The 16,423-nt window shown below is 61.0% G+C and overlaps 2 protein-coding genes across 3 annotated transcripts; both read left to right on the forward strand.

The window, feature by feature from the left end:
- Nucleotides 1-823: 823 nt before the first annotated feature.
- Nucleotides 824-3,259, forward strand: RPS19 (ribosomal protein S19). Of its 2 annotated transcripts, XM_066570868.1 has the most exons (6): nucleotides 825-885; nucleotides 992-1,062; nucleotides 1,377-1,477; nucleotides 2,165-2,348; nucleotides 2,990-3,044; nucleotides 3,204-3,259. In XM_066570868.1, exons 2-6 carry the CDS (start codon nucleotides 992-994, stop codon nucleotides 3,228-3,230), a joined length of 438 nt encoding a protein of 145 aa, XP_066426965.1. In that variant the 5' UTR covers nucleotides 825-885; the 3' UTR covers nucleotides 3,231-3,259. The 2 variants fall into 2 exon arrangements, with proteins under 2 accessions (XP_066426966.1, XP_066426965.1); XM_066570869.1 differs by lacking the exons at nucleotides 2,165-2,348; nucleotides 2,990-3,044; nucleotides 3,204-3,259 and adding an exon at nucleotides 1,807-2,063 and having other exon boundaries at nucleotides 824-885.
- Nucleotides 3,260-6,753: 3,494 nt separating this feature from the next.
- Nucleotides 6,754-16,293, forward strand: CADM4 (cell adhesion molecule 4). Its single transcript, XM_066570878.1, has 9 exons — nucleotides 6,754-6,860; nucleotides 9,472-9,618; nucleotides 10,558-10,710; nucleotides 11,414-11,548; nucleotides 12,457-12,621; nucleotides 13,858-13,948; nucleotides 14,385-14,557; nucleotides 15,505-15,633; nucleotides 16,187-16,293. Exons 1-9 carry the CDS (start codon nucleotides 6,791-6,793, stop codon nucleotides 16,291-16,293), a joined length of 1,170 nt encoding a protein of 389 aa, XP_066426975.1. The 5' UTR covers nucleotides 6,754-6,790.
- The last annotated feature ends 130 nt before the right edge of the window (nucleotides 16,294-16,423 follow it).

The following is a 16,423-nucleotide window of genomic DNA, read 5'->3' on the forward strand; positions in this document are numbered from 1 at the left end:
GTCGCCGTTCCTGATTGGGTGGAGGGGAAAGGGGCGGGGTTTGTGGAGGACCCGCCCCTTTTTAAAGGGGGAGGGGACAGGGAGGGGACAAGGGGTAGGACAGGGGGGGTGGCACCTCCAGGGGAGCCTGGGGACAACTTGGGGGTGGCACTGGGACATCTTGGGGACATTGGGGACACTGGGGACACCCAGGGGGACACTCAGGGGACATTGGGGGGACACTCAGGGGACACCTTGGGGACAGCCCGGAGGTGGCACTGGGACACTTGGACAGTCTGGGGACATCTTGGGGGGGTCACTGGGACACCAGGACACCCTGGGGACAGCACAGAGGGTCTTGGGGACACCCTGGGGACACTGGGACACCACAGAGGTGGCACAGGGACACCAAGACACCTCGGGAGGGTCACTGGGACATCCTGGGGACATTTTGGGGCTGGCACAGGGACGGGGGACACCTTGGGGACATCGGGGACAGCCCAGAGGTGGCAGAGGGACACTGGGACACCTTGGGGGTGGCACTTTGGGGACACGCGGGACACTACAGCGACACCGGGTACACCTCGGGGACGTTTTGGGGGTCGCTCCGCTACCACCGCAGTGGGCGGAGCCACAAGAACGGCTCCACCAATCAGCAGCGGCCTTGCCGCGGTGGGCGTGGTCGGCCGGACCGAACCATTCCCAGCGCTGGGGAGGGAGGGGGAAGCGTTCGCCGGCGCCAACCAATGACAGCGCGCCGAGAGGGGCGCCCTCGTCGCTGATTGGCCCGCGCGCGTTCCCGCCGGCGCGGATTGGCCGAGGGAGTCTCGCGAGGTTTCGGCCCCTGCTCGGTGCGCGGGCGGCCCCGTGCTCGGCCTCTTCCGGTGCGGCAGCGGCGGCGGCGAGGTGAGGGCGGGAGCGGGGCCGGGAAAAAACGGGCGAAAAACGAGCAAAAAACGGGAAAAAATGGGCAAAACTGGGCTGGGAGTGACCCCGGCGCATGTCCCCGCAGATGCCCGGTGTGACGGTGAAGGACGTGAACCAGCAGGAGTTCGTGAGGGCGCTGGCGGCCTTCCTCAAAAAGTGAGGGGGGAACCGGGGGGACCGGGAAGGACCGGGAGGGACCGGGGGGGGGTGGGGAGGGACCGGGGGGGGCTCACCGGGGATCGCGGGGTTCCTCGAACGCTGCCGGTGCCGTTATCTTTGTTCTCTTGTCCCGGTTCCCGGTGCCATTCCCGGTTCCCATTGCCGGTACCGGTTCCATTCCCATTCCTGGTTCTGGTTTGGTTCCGGTTACATTCCCGGTTCTGTTCCCTATTCCCCATTCCCGGTACCGGTTCCATTCCCATCCCCGGTTCTGTTCCCCATTCCCTGACCCGGTTCTGGCCCGTTCCCAGGTCCGGGAAGCTGAAGGTGCCCGACTGGGCCGACACGGTGAAGTTGGCCAAGCACAAGGAGCTGGCGCCCTACGATGAGAACTGGTTCTACACGCGGGCAGGTGAGAACCGAACCGGAACCGGGATTGGGGGTACCGAACCCCCGGGTGAGAACCGGGACCGGGATTGGGAGTACCGAACCCCCGGGTGAGAACCGGGACCGGGACTGGAACCGCGATTGCGGGGCGCTGAGCCCCCAGGTGAGCCCCAGGCTGGGACCGGTACCAGGGGTGGTCCCTCACCTGTCCTGGGGGTCCCTCACCTGTCCTGGGGGTCCCTCCCATTACCTGGGGGTCCCTCACCTGTCCTGGGGGTCCCTCACCTGTCCTGGGGGTCCCTCCCCTCTCTCACCTGTCCCATTGTCCCCTCACGTGTCCCCTTGTCCCCGCAGCCTCCACCGCCCGTCACCTGTACCTGCGGGGCGGGGCTCCTGTTACCTGGGGGTGTCTCCCATTAACCCCAGGTGTCCCTCACCTGTCCCCTTGTCCCCTCACCTGTCCCATTGTCCCTCACCTGTCCCATTGTCCCTCACCTGTCCCATTGTCCCTCACCATCCCAGGTGTCCCTCACCTGTCCCCTTGTCCCCTCGCAGCCTCCACCGCCCGTCACCTGTACCTGTGGGGTTCCCATTAACCCCAGGTGTCCCTCACCCATCCCATTGTCCCTCACCTGTCCCAGGTGTCCCTCACCTGTCCCCTTGTCCCTCACCTGTCCCCTTGTCCCTCACCTGTCCCCTTGTCCCCTCGCAGCCTCCACCGCCCGTCACCTGTACCTGCGGGGCGGGGCGGGCGTGGGCTCCATGGCCAAGGTGTACGGGGGCCGCCAGCGCCGCGGGGTCCGGCCCAGCCACTTCAGCCGCGGCTCGGGCGCCGTGGCCAGGAGGGTCCTGCAGGCCCTGGAGGCGCTCAAGGTGGTCGAGAAGGACCAGGACGGGTCAGTCCGGGGACAAAACCCAACGTTTTGGGGGCTTTGGGTGAAAAAACGGCGATTTTGGGGGTGGGAAGTGGGGATTTGGGGCTTTGGAAGCCGCTCTGGCCCAGTGGGTGCTGCAGGGGCTCGAGGGGGGTGGGAAGCACCAGGATGGGTCAGTTTGGGGTTAAAAACAGAGATTTTGGGAAAAAAAATGAGATTTGGGGGTTTGGGGTTAGTTTGAGGTGATAAACGGGGATTTGGGGGCAGTTCAGGGGGAAAAATGGGGATTTTGGGGTGAAAAGTGGGGATTTGGGGCTTTGGAAGCCGCTGTGGCCCAGTGGGTGCTGCAGGGGCTCAAGGGGGATGGGAAGCACCAGGATGTGTCAGTTTGGGGTTAAAAATGGAGATTTTGGGGTTTGGGGGCAGTTTGAGGTGATAAACGGGGATTTGGGGTGGGGGCAGTTCAGGGGGAAAAGTGGGGAATTGGGGTGAAAAATGGGGATTTTGGGGTGAAAAGTGGGGATTTTGGGGTGAAAAGTGGGGATTTTGGGGTGAAAAGTGGGGATTTTGGGGTTTTTCATCAGGTTGGATTTTGACCACTTAGCCCATTTTTACCTTTTTTCCCATTTTCCCCCTTTTTCCCCCATTTTTCCCCCACCCAGGGGTCGGAAGTTGACTCCACAGGGGCAGAGGGACCTGGATCGCATCGCTGGGCAGGTGAGCCCTGGATTTTCCAGAATTTTAATCAAATTCAGCTGATTTGGGGCAATTTTAACCAATTTTCCCTCAAATTCAGCTGAATTTGGGGCAATTTTAACCAATTTTCTCTCAAATTTAACCAATTTTAACCATTTTCCCCATTTTTTCCTCTTTCAGGTCGCTGCTGCCAGCAAGAAGCACTGAGGGAGCCAATAAATCATTTCACCCCCAGACTCGAGTGTGTTTTTGAGGACAAAACGCCCAAAATTAGTTAAATCTCCCCGAAATAGCACCTGATAACCTAAGGGGAGGATGCTGAAATGGGACAGAAATCCTGAATTGGTGGAGAAAAAAATTGCATTGAAAAGAGCAGAAAATTTTAAAAAATTGCGATGGAAAATGCAAAAATTTTTAAGAAATTGCCCCAAAAATGTTATTTAGGAATCCCAAAATAGTGGGAAATTTTTTTAAACGGTGTCAATGCCCTTAAAATTAAAAAAAAATTTCCTCATTAGTACAAAATTCCAAAGTAAATGTGGATTTTTAGTTTAAAATTAGACGGTTTAGCCCAAACTGGGGTATTGACAGGGATGGCATGCCTGCAGTTCAAAAATAAATTTATTAAACCCAAAAATTTCTTATTTTGGGGGTAGTTTTGGTTTTTGATATCCCCAGCCTCCAACTGCAGCAACTTTTGCAGGAGATAAGTGGAAGAAAAAGTAACTTGTGTCCCAAAATGTCAATTTTTAGCAGCAAGGGATGGATATAATGGGTGAAAACAGATTTGGAAAGGGGGAATGTGGGATTTTTTTAGACATTTTTGTGTTTTACACAGGACTTTTGGGTCTTAATCTCCTAAAATTGGTGTTTATTCCACTTACCCTCGTTCTGATCTTGCTCTGCTTCCATCGCTGTCCTGGGAGACTCCAGGATTGGAAAAATTATTCAATTCCCCTTTTTCCCCTTAATTTTACCTCATAAAATATACTTTTATTGCAGAAAACTTTTTCCCCCCCCTCAGAAAATCAGGGTTTTCCCCAGAACGCTGTGATTTTTACCTCACAAAATCAGAATTTGGCCTGAAATATTTTCCTTTAGTAAAAAAGAGAGGTTTGCCTCAGAAGATGATAGATCTCCTTAAAAAAACAGCTTCTGGCCCCAAACCCGATGATTTTTACCTCAGAAATTCAAGTTTTTACCTCACAAAAAGATTTTTCCCCTCGCGGAGCCGCGGCTCGCCTCAGGGACTGCGGAGATGGGGCGGGGCCAAGGAGCGAACGGCGCGCTCTGATTGGTGCGTGCGGCGGGAGGGGGCGTGGCCGCGGCAAAGGGCGGGAAAAGCGCTGAGGGAGCCGCCGCCATTTTGTCCGCGGCGCCTCAGGGGAAGGCGGCAGCGGCGGCTCCGGGCCCGGTTTTGACGGGTAAATCCCCGTTCCTAGCCCCGCCTGCCCGCCTGGACACATCGGTGGGGATCGCCGCTACGTGCTCCGGGTCTGCTGGCAGCGGTTTGAGCACGCCTCGGGAGGGTTTGCCCTCAGGATGTGGGGCGCACCTGTGGTGGGTGACTCCGGGTTGAGCCTCCTCCCAGAGGTGCCACCACCCTTCCCGAAGGTTTCACCACCCTTCCCGAAGGTGTCACCACCTTCCACCCGAGCCTGGGGCGGCGGCTGGGCCGGTTCTGCTGCTCCCACCCTGTTCCCTCAGCCGGGATCCCCTCAGGGGAAAGGGTTAGGCCATCATCTTCATCATCATTGGCGATTTTTCCACCGTCATCCCGCCAAAGAGCTTTGGGAAGGACTCAGCTCATCCTTCACCACGGGATTTGGGGATAAAAATGCTGAAATTGGAGGTGCAGTGGTGCTGGTTTTGTGTCTTGGCCCCAACGCTTCAATCGTCCCCCAAAGTTTTGGTTTTAGCCCCATTTTGGTCCTGTTTAACCCCAAGTTAGTCCAGTTTGGCCCCGTTCAGCCCCATTTTGACCATTTCAGTTTTTTATCACCCATGCCTTGGCAATTCCAGCCATGTCTTGGCCCATTTTTGCCCAATTTTGTTCCCATTTTAGCCATTTCAGGCCCATTTTGCCCCAGTTTTTTTGTTTAGTCCCATTCTGGCCATTTCAGCCTCTTTTTGTCTGTCTGGCCCTGTTTCTGCTGTGCTTTGTCCAATTTTTCCCCTTTTTAGCCACAATTTGTCCCTTCTAGCCCCACTCTGCCCCATTTTGGCCACTTTATCCCCATTTTTCCCCAATTTGGACACATTTTCCCCTCTTTTCCCAAAAAAAACCCCAAATTTCCCCCAAACATCCCCAGCACCCCCCCCAAACCCCCTACGCCAAAACCCCCCAGTTTGGCACCCCAAAATTTACCTGGGACGCCCCCCAAAACTGAACTGGGACCCCTAAAATTTGAACTGGGACCCCAAAATTAAACTGGGAAACTCCAAAATGGGATCAGACCCCCAAAATTTGACCCGGGACCCCCCAAATCCGCACTGGGACACCCCAAAGTGGGATCAGACCCCTCAAATTTGACTTGGGACCCCCAAAATTTGAACTGGGACACCCCAAAGTGGGATCAGATCCCCCAGATTTGACCCAGGACCCCCCAAAATCGAACTGGGATCCCAAAATTAAACTGGGAAACCCCAAAATTTGAGCTGGGACACCCCAAAGTGGGATCAGACCCCCCCCAAATTTGACCAGGGACCCCCAAAATTTGACCCGATACCCCCCAAAATCGAACTGGGACCCCCAAAATTTGATCCAGGACGCCCCAAAATCGAACCGGGCCCCCCCAAATTGACCAGGCCCCCCCCCGTGTGTCCCCCCCCCCGGTGCTGGCGCGGTGTCACCGCTTTGGGGGGGGGGGGGTTGGTGACAGTTTGGCCGTTGCCATGGCAACCGGGGGGGGAACAAAGGCGGCTCAGAGCGGGAACAGCGCGGCCATTCAGGGCCGGGGGGTGTCCCGGGGGGGTCCCTGCTGGATTTTGGGGTCCCGGTTCAGTTCTGGGCCTTCCCAGGCAATTTTGGGGTGTCCCGGTTGGAATTTTGGGGTGTCCGATCCCAATCTGGGGGAGCCCAAATTCCAACCTGGGGGTCTCCAAATCCCCACCACATCCCCCCAACCACATCCCCCTTGGGGACCCCAATTTCCTCACCCGGGGGTCCCCAAATCCCCCCCAGATCCTCCCTTGGGGTCCCCAAATCCCCCCTTGGGATCCCCCAAATCCCCCCCAGAACCCTCAAATCCCCCCCAAAACCCCCTTGAGCCCTCCCCCGACCCCTCAAATCCCCCTGAGACCCCCCCAAATCCCCCCCAGACCCCTCAAATCGCCCCCAAACGCCCCCAGAGCCCTTCAAACCCCTCCAAAATCCCCTCAAATCCCCCCAAAATCTCCCCAAATCCCCCCTCCAAATCCCCCCCTGACCCCTCAGATCCCCCCAAAATCCTCTCAAATCCCCCCAAATCCCCCCTGAGCCCCCCCAGACCCCTCAAATCCCCCCAAAATGCCCCCAAATCCCCCCTGAGCCCCCCCAGACCCCCCAAATTCCCCCCGTCCCTTTTCTGGGCCCATTTCTCCGTTTTTCGGGGCTCTTTCTCCTTTTACCCCACAAACCCCTCCCCACCCCCCCCACCAAACAAACTCCTCCCCCTCCTCCTCGCCATTGGCCCGGCCTCCCGCATCTCATTAGCATCTCATTAGCATCTCATTATCCGCTCGGGCCCGGCAGGTGGGGAAGCGGCAGCGGCGGAGGCTCGGCCGCCATGCAGCCCCCCCCGTGCGCCCCCCCCGCGCTGCTGCCGGGGCTGCTGCTGCTCTGGGCCGCCGGACACGGTCAGTGCGACCCCTCCCCAAATTCCCCGCGCCCCAAAACCCCCCTGGGACACCCCCAGACCCAAAACACCCGGCCCCAAAAAAACCCCCCCGAAAAAACCCCAAAAAAATCCCAAAAAATCCGGACACGGTCAGTGCGACCCCTCCCCAAATTCCCCGCGCCCCAAAACCCCCCTGGGACACCCCCAGACCCAAAACACTCGGCTCTAAAAAAAACCCCTAAAAAACCCCCAAAAAATCGCAAAAAAAATTCCTAAAAAATCCCTAAAAATCGGGACCCCCCCCCCGCGACCCCTCCCCAAATTCCCCGCACCCCAAAATCCCCCCCCGGAAAAACCCCCAGACCCCAAAAAAGCCGACCCCAAAATACCCCCCCAAAATCGGCAAAAAAATCCCCAAAAAAATCCAGAAAAATTACAAAAAATTCCAATAAAATCCCCCAAAAATCCGGACCCCATCCCGCGACCCCTCCCCAAATCCCAAAACCCCCCCAAAAGAGCCCCCAGACCCAAAAACCCCGACCCCAATAAACCCTCCTGAAAAACAGCAAAAAAATCCCCACAAAATAAAAAAAATCATCCCAAAAAATCCCAAAAAATTCCCAAAAAATCCCCAAAAATTCCAAAAAAATCCCGACCCCTCCCCAAACCCCCCGAACCCCCAAAAACCCCAAGAACCCCAAAAAACCCCCGGAAAATCGCAAAAAAATACAAAAAAATCCCTAAAAAATAAAAAAAAAAATTAAAAAATCCCCCAAAAATCTCAAAAAATTCCAAAAAATCCCCAAAAATTCCCGACCCCTCCTCGCATTCCCCGAAACCCCAAAAAACCCCAAAAATCCCCCAAGTTCCCCCCTCGCCCCCTCCCCAATCCCGGCCGCGCTCTCTGCCGCAGCCCCTCCCCCACCCTCGTGTGTCCCCCCCCCCCCCCCGCTGCGGGTGGCGATGTCCCCAAGGTCCCCTCCCCCCTCGGTCCCCTCGGTCCCCTCTGTCCCCTCCCCCCCCCTTTTTTTGGGGTTTTTTCCCCCATTTCGGGGACTCCCCGCCCCTCCCCCCATGTCCCCCATGTCCCCAAAGCCACCGTGGGGGGGAGGGGCGGGGGTGTCCCTTTATTGTCACATTGTCCCCTCCCCCCCCCCCCCCCGTGGGGTGCCAGGCGCCACCGGGGCTGTCCCCGAGCGTGGGTGACACTGAAAGGGCCATTGTCCCCTCCCCCACCCCCTTATTGTCCCCAACCCCCCCCCCATTGTCCCCAACCCCCCCCATCATTGTCCCCTCCCCCCCTTGGGGACACGGTGACCTTGGCGCGGGGGTGACCTTGAGGGGGGGAGGGGAGGGGATTGTGCTGACACAGCAGAATGGGGGTCACCCCCCCCCCATTGTCATTGTCACCCCCCCATTGTCACTGTCACCCCCCCATTGTCACTGTCACCCCCCCCCATTGTCACCCCCCCATTGTCATTGTCACCCCCCCATTGTCATTGTCACCCCCCCATTGTCACTGTCACCCCCCCATTGTCACTGTCACCCCCCCCCATTGTCACTGTCACCCCCCCATCATTGTCACCCCCCCGTTGTCACTGTCACCCCCCCCATTGTCATTGTCACCCCCCTCATTGTCACTGTCACCCCCCCATCATTGTCACCCCCCCGTTGTCACTGTCACCCCCCCCATTGTCACTGTCACCCCCCCCATTGTCACTGTCACCCCCCCGTTGTCACTGTCACCCCCCCGTTGTCACTGTCACCCCCCATCATTGTCACCCCCCCATCATTGTCACCCCCCCCCATTGTCACCCCCCCATTGTCATTGTCACCCCCCCGTTGTCCCCGACCCCCCCTCGGTGTCACCACCCCCGGTGTTGTCACGGCAACCGGAGGGGACACTCGGGGACACTGGGGGGTGTCACTGTCACTGTCACTGTCCCCGGTGCCACCCTCCTGCTGTCCCCGGTGTTGTCACTGTCCCCAATGTCCCCAAACCCCGTTTGGTGTCCCCGGTGTTGTCACTGTCCCCGGTGTTGTCACTGTCCCCGGTGTTGTCCCTGTCCCCAGCCTGGCCATCCCCAATGCCACCATCCTCAGGACGGTGTCACCGCTGTCCCCGGTGTCCCCACACCCCGGTGTTGTCACTGTGCCCAGTGTTGGTGTCCCCAGTGCCACCCTCCCGCTGTCCCCACTGTCCCCAACCCTACTGCCAGTGTCCCCATCACCCTGTGTCCCCCTGTGTCCCTCTGTCCCTGTCCCTCTGTCCCTGTCCCCGTGTCCCCCTGTCCCCCTGTGTCCCTGTCTCACCTGTGTCCCCTTTGGTGACCCTGTGGTGTCCCCTGTCCCCACTGTCACCTGTGTGACCCCACGGTGACCCCACGGTGACCCCACGGTGACCCCACGGTGACATTCTGGTGTCCCCACTGTCCCCAGGGCGGTGCCAGGAGGTGCAGGCAGAGAATGTCACCGTCCTGGAGGGTGGCACTGCGGAGATCACCTGTGTGACCCCTGGGTGTCACCTGTGTCACCTGTGTGTCACCTGTGTCACCTGTGTGACCCCTGGGTGTCACCTGGGTGTCACCTGTGTCACCTGTGTGACCCCTGGGTGTCCCCAATGTCCCCAGGGCAGTGCCAGGAGGTGCAGGCAGAGAATGTCACCGTCCTGGAGGGTGGCACTGCGGAGATCACCTGTCACCTGCACAGGTACGACGGCTCCATCGTGGTCATCCAGAACCCAGCCCGGCAGACGCTGTTCTTCAACGGCACCCGAGGTGACACCGGGGACACCGGGGACACCGGGGACACCTGGGGACACCTGGGGACACTGGGGACACCTGGGGACACCTGGGACCATGGGGACACCTGGGGACAATGGGGACACCTGGGACACCTGAGGGGAATGGGGACACTGGGGATACCTGGGGACAATGGGGACACCTGGGGACACCTGGGGGGAATGGGGACACCTGGGGACACCTGGGGACACCTGGGGGAAAAGGGGGGGAAATGAGATTTGGGGAGCTTGGGGACATTGGGGACATTTGGGGTGTTGGGGACATTGGGGATATTGAGAAAAAAACGGGGAAATTTGGGGGGAAATTGGGAAAATGCGATTTGGGGACACTGGGGGCATTGGGGACACTGGGGACATTGGGGGCATTGGGTCAGTGACTCTGTGACCCTGCGGTGATGTCAGGGTGTCCCCACAATGTCCCCACAATGTCCCCTGATGTCCCCAGCCCTGAAGGACCATGGGGGGGTTCTCTGTGTGTCTGTGTGACCCTGTGGGTGACCCCGTGACCCCGTGGGTGACCCCGTGACCCTGTGGGTGACCCCGTGGGTGACATTTCTGTCCCCGTCTGTCCCCAGCCCTGAAGGACGAGCGTTTCCAGCTGGGGATGGCTCTGTGTGTCTGTGTCTGTGTGTCTGTGTCTGTGTGTCCATCCATGGGTGACACCGTGACCCTGTGACCCCGTGGGTGACCCTGTGACCCCGTGGGTGACCCCGTGACCCCACAATGTCCCCACAATGTCCCCTGATGTCCCCAGCCCTGAAGGACGAGCGTTTCGAGCTGGGGATGGCTCTGTGTGTCTGTGTCTGTGTGTCTGTGTTTGTGTGTCTGTGTCTGTGTGTCCATCCATGGGTGACACCGTGACCCCGTGACCCCGTGGGTGACCCCGTGACCCCACAATGTCCCCTGATGTCCCCAGCCCTGAAGGACGAGCGTTTCGAGCTGGCCGAGTTCAGCCGCCGGCGGCTGCGGCTGCGCCTGGCGCGGGCCCGGCTGGAGGACGAGGGCGGCTACTTCTGCCAGCTGTACGCGGATGACACGCACCACCAGATAGCCACGCTGACCGTGCTGGGTACGGGCACCGGGGCACAGCTGGGCACAGCTGGGCACACACCTGGGCACAGCTGGGAGGGCGTGAACAAAAAAAACCCCGTGAAAATCGGGTGAAAAATGGGGATTTTGGGGCACACCTGGGGGCACCTGGCGGCACCCACCACCAGAGAGCCACGCTGACCGTGCTGGGTACGGGGCACACACCTGGGCACACCTGGGTATGGGGCACACACCTGGGCACACCTGGGTATGGGGCACACCTGGGAGGGGTGAACAGAAAAATTTGGGTGAAAATGGGGTGAAAAATGGGGATTTTGGAGGGTTTGGAGTCACCTGGGCACACCTGGGCACAGCTGGGCACAGCTGGGCACACCTGGGCACAGCTGTCCCTTTGTCCCTTTGTCCCTTTGTCCCCTGACCCTCGGCCCTCACCTCTCTGCTCTTGTCTCTGTCGTCCTTCCCTCTGTGTCACCTGGATCCCACCTGGGTCACCTGGATCACCTCACTGTCACCTGGATCTCACCTGGATCTCACCTGGATCACCCCAATGTCACCTGTGTCACCTGGCTGTCACCTGGATTTTACCTGCCTCATCTGGATGTCACTTGGATGTCACCTGTCTCTCACCTGTCCCACCTGTCCCTGTCCCTATCTCACCTGTCCCTGTCCCCCCTGTCCCCCCCTCACCTGTCCCCCCCTCACCTGTCCCCCTGTCCCCCCAGTGCCCCCCGAGCCCCCATTGGTCGAGGCGGGGGCGCTGGCGGTGGAGGGGGAGGAGCTGGAGCTCACCTGCCTGGTGCCCCGGGCGCGGCCGATGGCGACGCTGCGCTGGTACCGCGACCGCCGCGAGCTGCCAGGTGAGCTGGGGCACCTGGGGGGCACTGGGGGCACCTGGGGATGCACCTGGGGATACACCTGGGGATACACCTGGGGATACCTGGGAGGGGGTGAAGGAAAAAAACTGGGTGAAAATCAGGTGAAAAATGGGGATTTTGGGGGGTTTGGAGTTACCTGGGCACACCTGGGGGCACCTGTGCCCACACCTAGGGGTACCTGGGGGCACCTGGGGTACACCTGGGGGCACCTGTGGGGGTACCTGGGAGGGGATAAAGTTAAAAAACCTGGGTGAAAATCAGGGATTTTGGGGGGTTTGGAGTTACCTGGGAGCACACCTGGGGGTACTGTGGGTGCCTGGGAGCACACCTGGGGGTACCTGTGGGTATTTGGGGGCACACCTGGGCACACCTGGGGGTACCTGGGAGCACACCTGGGCACACCTGGGGGTACCTGTGGGTATTTGGGGGCACACCTGGGCACACCTGGGGGTACCTGGGAGCACACCTGGGCACACCTGGGGGTACCTGTGGGTATTTGGGGGCACACCTGGGCACACCTGGGGGTACCTGTGGGTATTTGGGGGCACACCTGGGCACACCTATGGGTATCTTGGAGCACACCTGGGTACACCTGGGGGTACTGTGGGTACCTGGGAGCACACCTGGGCACACCTGGGGGTACCTGGGAGCACACCTGGGCACACCTGGGCACACCTGGGCACACCTGTGGGTATTTGGGGGCACACCTGGGCACACCTATGGGTATCTGGGAGCACACCTGGGCACACCTAGGGGCACCTGTGGGTATTTGGGGGCACACCTGGGGGTACCTGGGAGCACACCTGTGCCCACCTGCGCCCACCTGCACCCACCTGTGCCCACCTGTGCCCACCTGTGCCCACCTGTGCCCACCTGCGCCCCCGTGCCAGGGCGCAGCAGCCACCGGCAGGAGGGCAAGGTGTTCTGGCAGCGCTCGGTGCTGCACCTGCGGCCGGAGCGGCGCGACCACGGCGCCATCGTCACCTGCGAGGCCACGCACCCCGCCCTGGGGCGGGGCCAGAGGCGGCAGACGCAGTTCCAGCTGGACGTGCAGTGTGAGCGGGACTGGGGGGACTGGGAGGGACTGGGAGGGACTGGGATGGGATTGGGATGGACTGGGAGGGACTGGGGGGGACGGGGAGGGACTGGGATGGGATTGGGATGGACTGGGATGGGATTGGGATGGGATTGTGGGGGATTGGGGGGGACTGGGAGGGACTGGGGGGGACTGGGAGGGACTGGGATGGGATTGGGATGGACTGGGATAAACTGGGGGGGACTGGGATGGGATTGGGATGGACTGGGGGGGACTGGGGGGGACTGGGAGGGACTGGGATGGGATTGGGATGGACTGGGATAAACTGGGGGGGACTGGGATGGGATTGGGATGGACTGGGGGGGACTGGGGGGGACTGGGAGGGGACTGGGATAGACTGGGATGGGACTGGGGGGATCTGGGAGGGCGCTGCAGTTCCCAAAGCCGCCACCAGGGGGAGCTCCGGGTTAACGGAGGGAAACTGGGATGGGATTGGGAGGGACTGAGATAAACTGGTTCATACTGGTTTGTACTGGTTTATACTGGGAAAGGGTTAAAAGGGGGCTTGGGGTCACTGGTTTGTACTGGTTTATACTGGGAGGGGATTGGGAAAGGGTTTGGGTTCATTATTGGGGCACTGGGAGGGACTGAGATAAACTGGTTCATACTGGTTTGTACTGGTTTATACTGGGAAAGGGTTAAAAGGGGGCTTGGGGTCACTGGTTTGTACTGGTTTATACTGGGAGGGGATTGGGAAAGGGTTTGGGTTCATTATTGGGGCACTGGGAGGGACTGAGATAAACTGGTTCATACTGGTTTGTACTGGGATATACTGGGAAAGGGTTAAAAGGGGGCTTTGGGGTCACTGGTTTGTACTGGGAGGGGACTGGGGGGGCTGGGCTGGAGCGGCAGGGACGGGACAGGACACGGGGGAGCACTGGGGACACGGGCACAGGTGGCACCAGGTGTGCCCAGGTATATCCCAGGTGCCACCGAGTGTACCCAGGTGCCACCAGGTGCTGTGCCCAGGTGCATCTCAGGTGCCACCAGGTGTGCCCAGGTGCCACCAGGTGTGCCCAGGTGCACACAGGTACGCTCAGGTGTCCCCATGTGTCACCAGGAACACCCCAGGTGCCCCCAGGTGCCACCATGGGACTCCAGGCGTTGTCGCCAGGTGCACCCAGGGAGTTCCCAGGTGTGCCCAGGTGTGCCCAGGTGTGCCCAGGTGCCAACCCGTGCCCACCTGTGCCCGCAGACCCCCCCTCGGTGCGGATCCACCCCTCGCAGAGCGTCCTGCGCGAAGGCGACACCTTGGTGCTCACCTGTGCCGTCAACGGCAACCCCCGGTAAGGCTGGGGGGGCACCTGGGGGCACCTGGGGGCACCTGGGGGGATTGGAGCACACCTGGGCGCACCTGGGGAAATCTGGGGACACCTGGGCGCACCTTGGTGCTCACCTGGGCACACCTGGGGCTACCTGGTGGTGGAGAAAGGAGGAAAAACGTCAACAGTTGGGTGAAATTTGGGGATTTTGGGCACACCTGGGCACACCTGGTGACCCCTGGCACACCTGGGCACACCTGGGCATGGATGGGGGTGGCTCTGGGCACACCTGGGGATGGCTGGGGGTGGCTGTGGGCACACCTGGTGACCCCTGGCACACCTGGGCACACCTGGGCACACCTTGGTGCTCACCTGGGCACACCTGGGGGTGGATGGGGGGTGGCTCTGGGCACACCTGGGCACACCTGGGCACACCTGGTGACCCCTGGCGCCCCTGCAGCCCCACCGAGGTGTCCTGGAGCCGCGGGAACGAGTCCCTGCCGCCGCGGGCGCGGGCCGAGGGCGAGCGGCTGACGCTGCCGGCGCTGGCGCCGCAGGACAACGGCTCCTACACCTGCCAGGTGGGCAACGCCCACGGCCGCGCCCACGACACCTACGTGCTGGTGGTGTACGGTGAGTGCGGGCATGGGGCACCCCGGGCACACCTGGGGGCACCTGGGACACACCTGAGCACACCTGGGGGCACCTGGAGCACACCTGGGCACATCTGAGCACACCTGGGGGCACCTGGGGCACGGCTGGGGGCACCTGGGACACACCTGGGCACACCTGGGGGCACCTGGAGCACACCTGGGCACACCTGGGGGCACCTGGGGGCATGTGGGGGGCACCTGGGGCACACCGGGGCACACCTGGGCACACCTGGGTCATACCCAGGCACATATGGAGCACACCTGGGGGTGGCTGGCGCACACCTGGCGCACACCTGGGGCACACCTGGGGCATACCTGGGCTCACCTGGGGCTCACCTGAGCACATCTGAGCACACCTGGGCACACCTGGGGCACACCTGGGCTCACCTGGGCACACCTGGGTCATACCCAGGCACATATGGAGCACACCTGGGGGTGGCTGGCGCACACCTGGAGCACATCTGAGCACACCTGGGGCACACCTGGGCACACCTGGGCACATCTGAACACACCTGGGCACACCTGGGCTCACCTGAGCACATCTGAACACACCTGGGGCACACCTGGGCACACCTGGGCTCACCTGGGCACACCTGAGCACACCTGGGGGCACCTGGAGCACACCTGGGCACATCTGAGCACACCTGGGGGCACCTGGGGCACGGCTGGGGGCACCTGGGACACACCTGGGCACACCTGGGGGCACCTGGAGCACACCTGGGCACACCTGGGGGCACCTGGAGCACACCTGGGCACATATGGAGCACACCTGGGGGTGGCTGGCGCACACCTGGCGCACACCTGGGGCACACCTGGGGCATACCTGGGCTCACCTGGGGCTCACCTGAGCACACCTGAGCACACCTGAGCACACCTGGGCTCACCTGGGCTCACCTGAGCCCTGACCGCCCCTCCCCCTCCCCGCAGACCCAGGTGCGGTGGTGGCGGCGCAGGGGGCGGGGCCTTTCGCCGTGGTGGGCGGGGCCTTGGCGCTGCTCGTGTTCCTGCTCCTCCTCCTGCTCGGGGCCCTCGTCTGGTGCTCCGTGCGGCAGAAAGGTGGGCGGGGCTTCCCGCAGGGGGCGTGGCCTCCAAAAACGGGCGGGGCGGCCGCGGGAGGGGCGTGGTTTGGTGTTTGGGGGTGTGGCCAGGTGTGGTGTGGGTGGGTGGAAGGGGCGGGGCTCTATGAGGGGGCGGGGTTATGAGGGTGGGAAGGGGTGTGGTCATCGGGGGCGTGGTCAACGTATGGGTGGGGCTGTGGGGGCGTGGCCAGGGAGGGGTGGGGACATCCTGGGCGGGTCCCAAAATGTCCCCAAATTCCCCATTTTCCCCCCAAATTTCTGCATTTTTCCCCATTTCCCCCCCAAATTCTCCCATTTTTTGCCCAACCCCTCAATGTCCCCAAATTTCCCCAATTTCCCCGTTTTTCGCCCCGTTCCAGGCTCGTACCTGACGCACGAGGCCGCTGCATTTCCCCCCGGTTTTACCCCATTTTTACCCCATTTTTTACCCGTTTTTCACCCAAATTCCCCCGGTTTTTCCCCCCATTTTCCCCCGTTATTCCCAGAGTTACCATTTTTCCCAATTTCCCCGTTTTTCGCCCCATTTCCAGGCTCGTACCTGACGCACGAGGCCAGCGCCCTCGAGGACCAGGGGGAGGCGCGCGAGGCGTTCCTGGGGGGGGAGGGGGGGAAGCGCAAGGAGGAATTCTTCATCTGAGGGGGGGGAGGGGCGGGGGGCGGGGCCTGGGGAGGGGGAGGGGCGCCCACCCCCATTAGCCCCTCCCCCAACCACGGGAGGGGGGAGGGGACAACACAAAAAGGGGGAGGGGGAGGGGAGGGGTTTGGGG

Source organism: Molothrus aeneus, unplaced genomic scaffold (genome assembly GCF_037042795.1).
Source record: "Molothrus aeneus isolate 106 unplaced genomic scaffold, BPBGC_Maene_1.0 scaffold_328, whole genome shotgun sequence".
NCBI lineage: Eukaryota > Metazoa > Chordata > Aves > Passeriformes > Icteridae > Molothrus > Molothrus aeneus.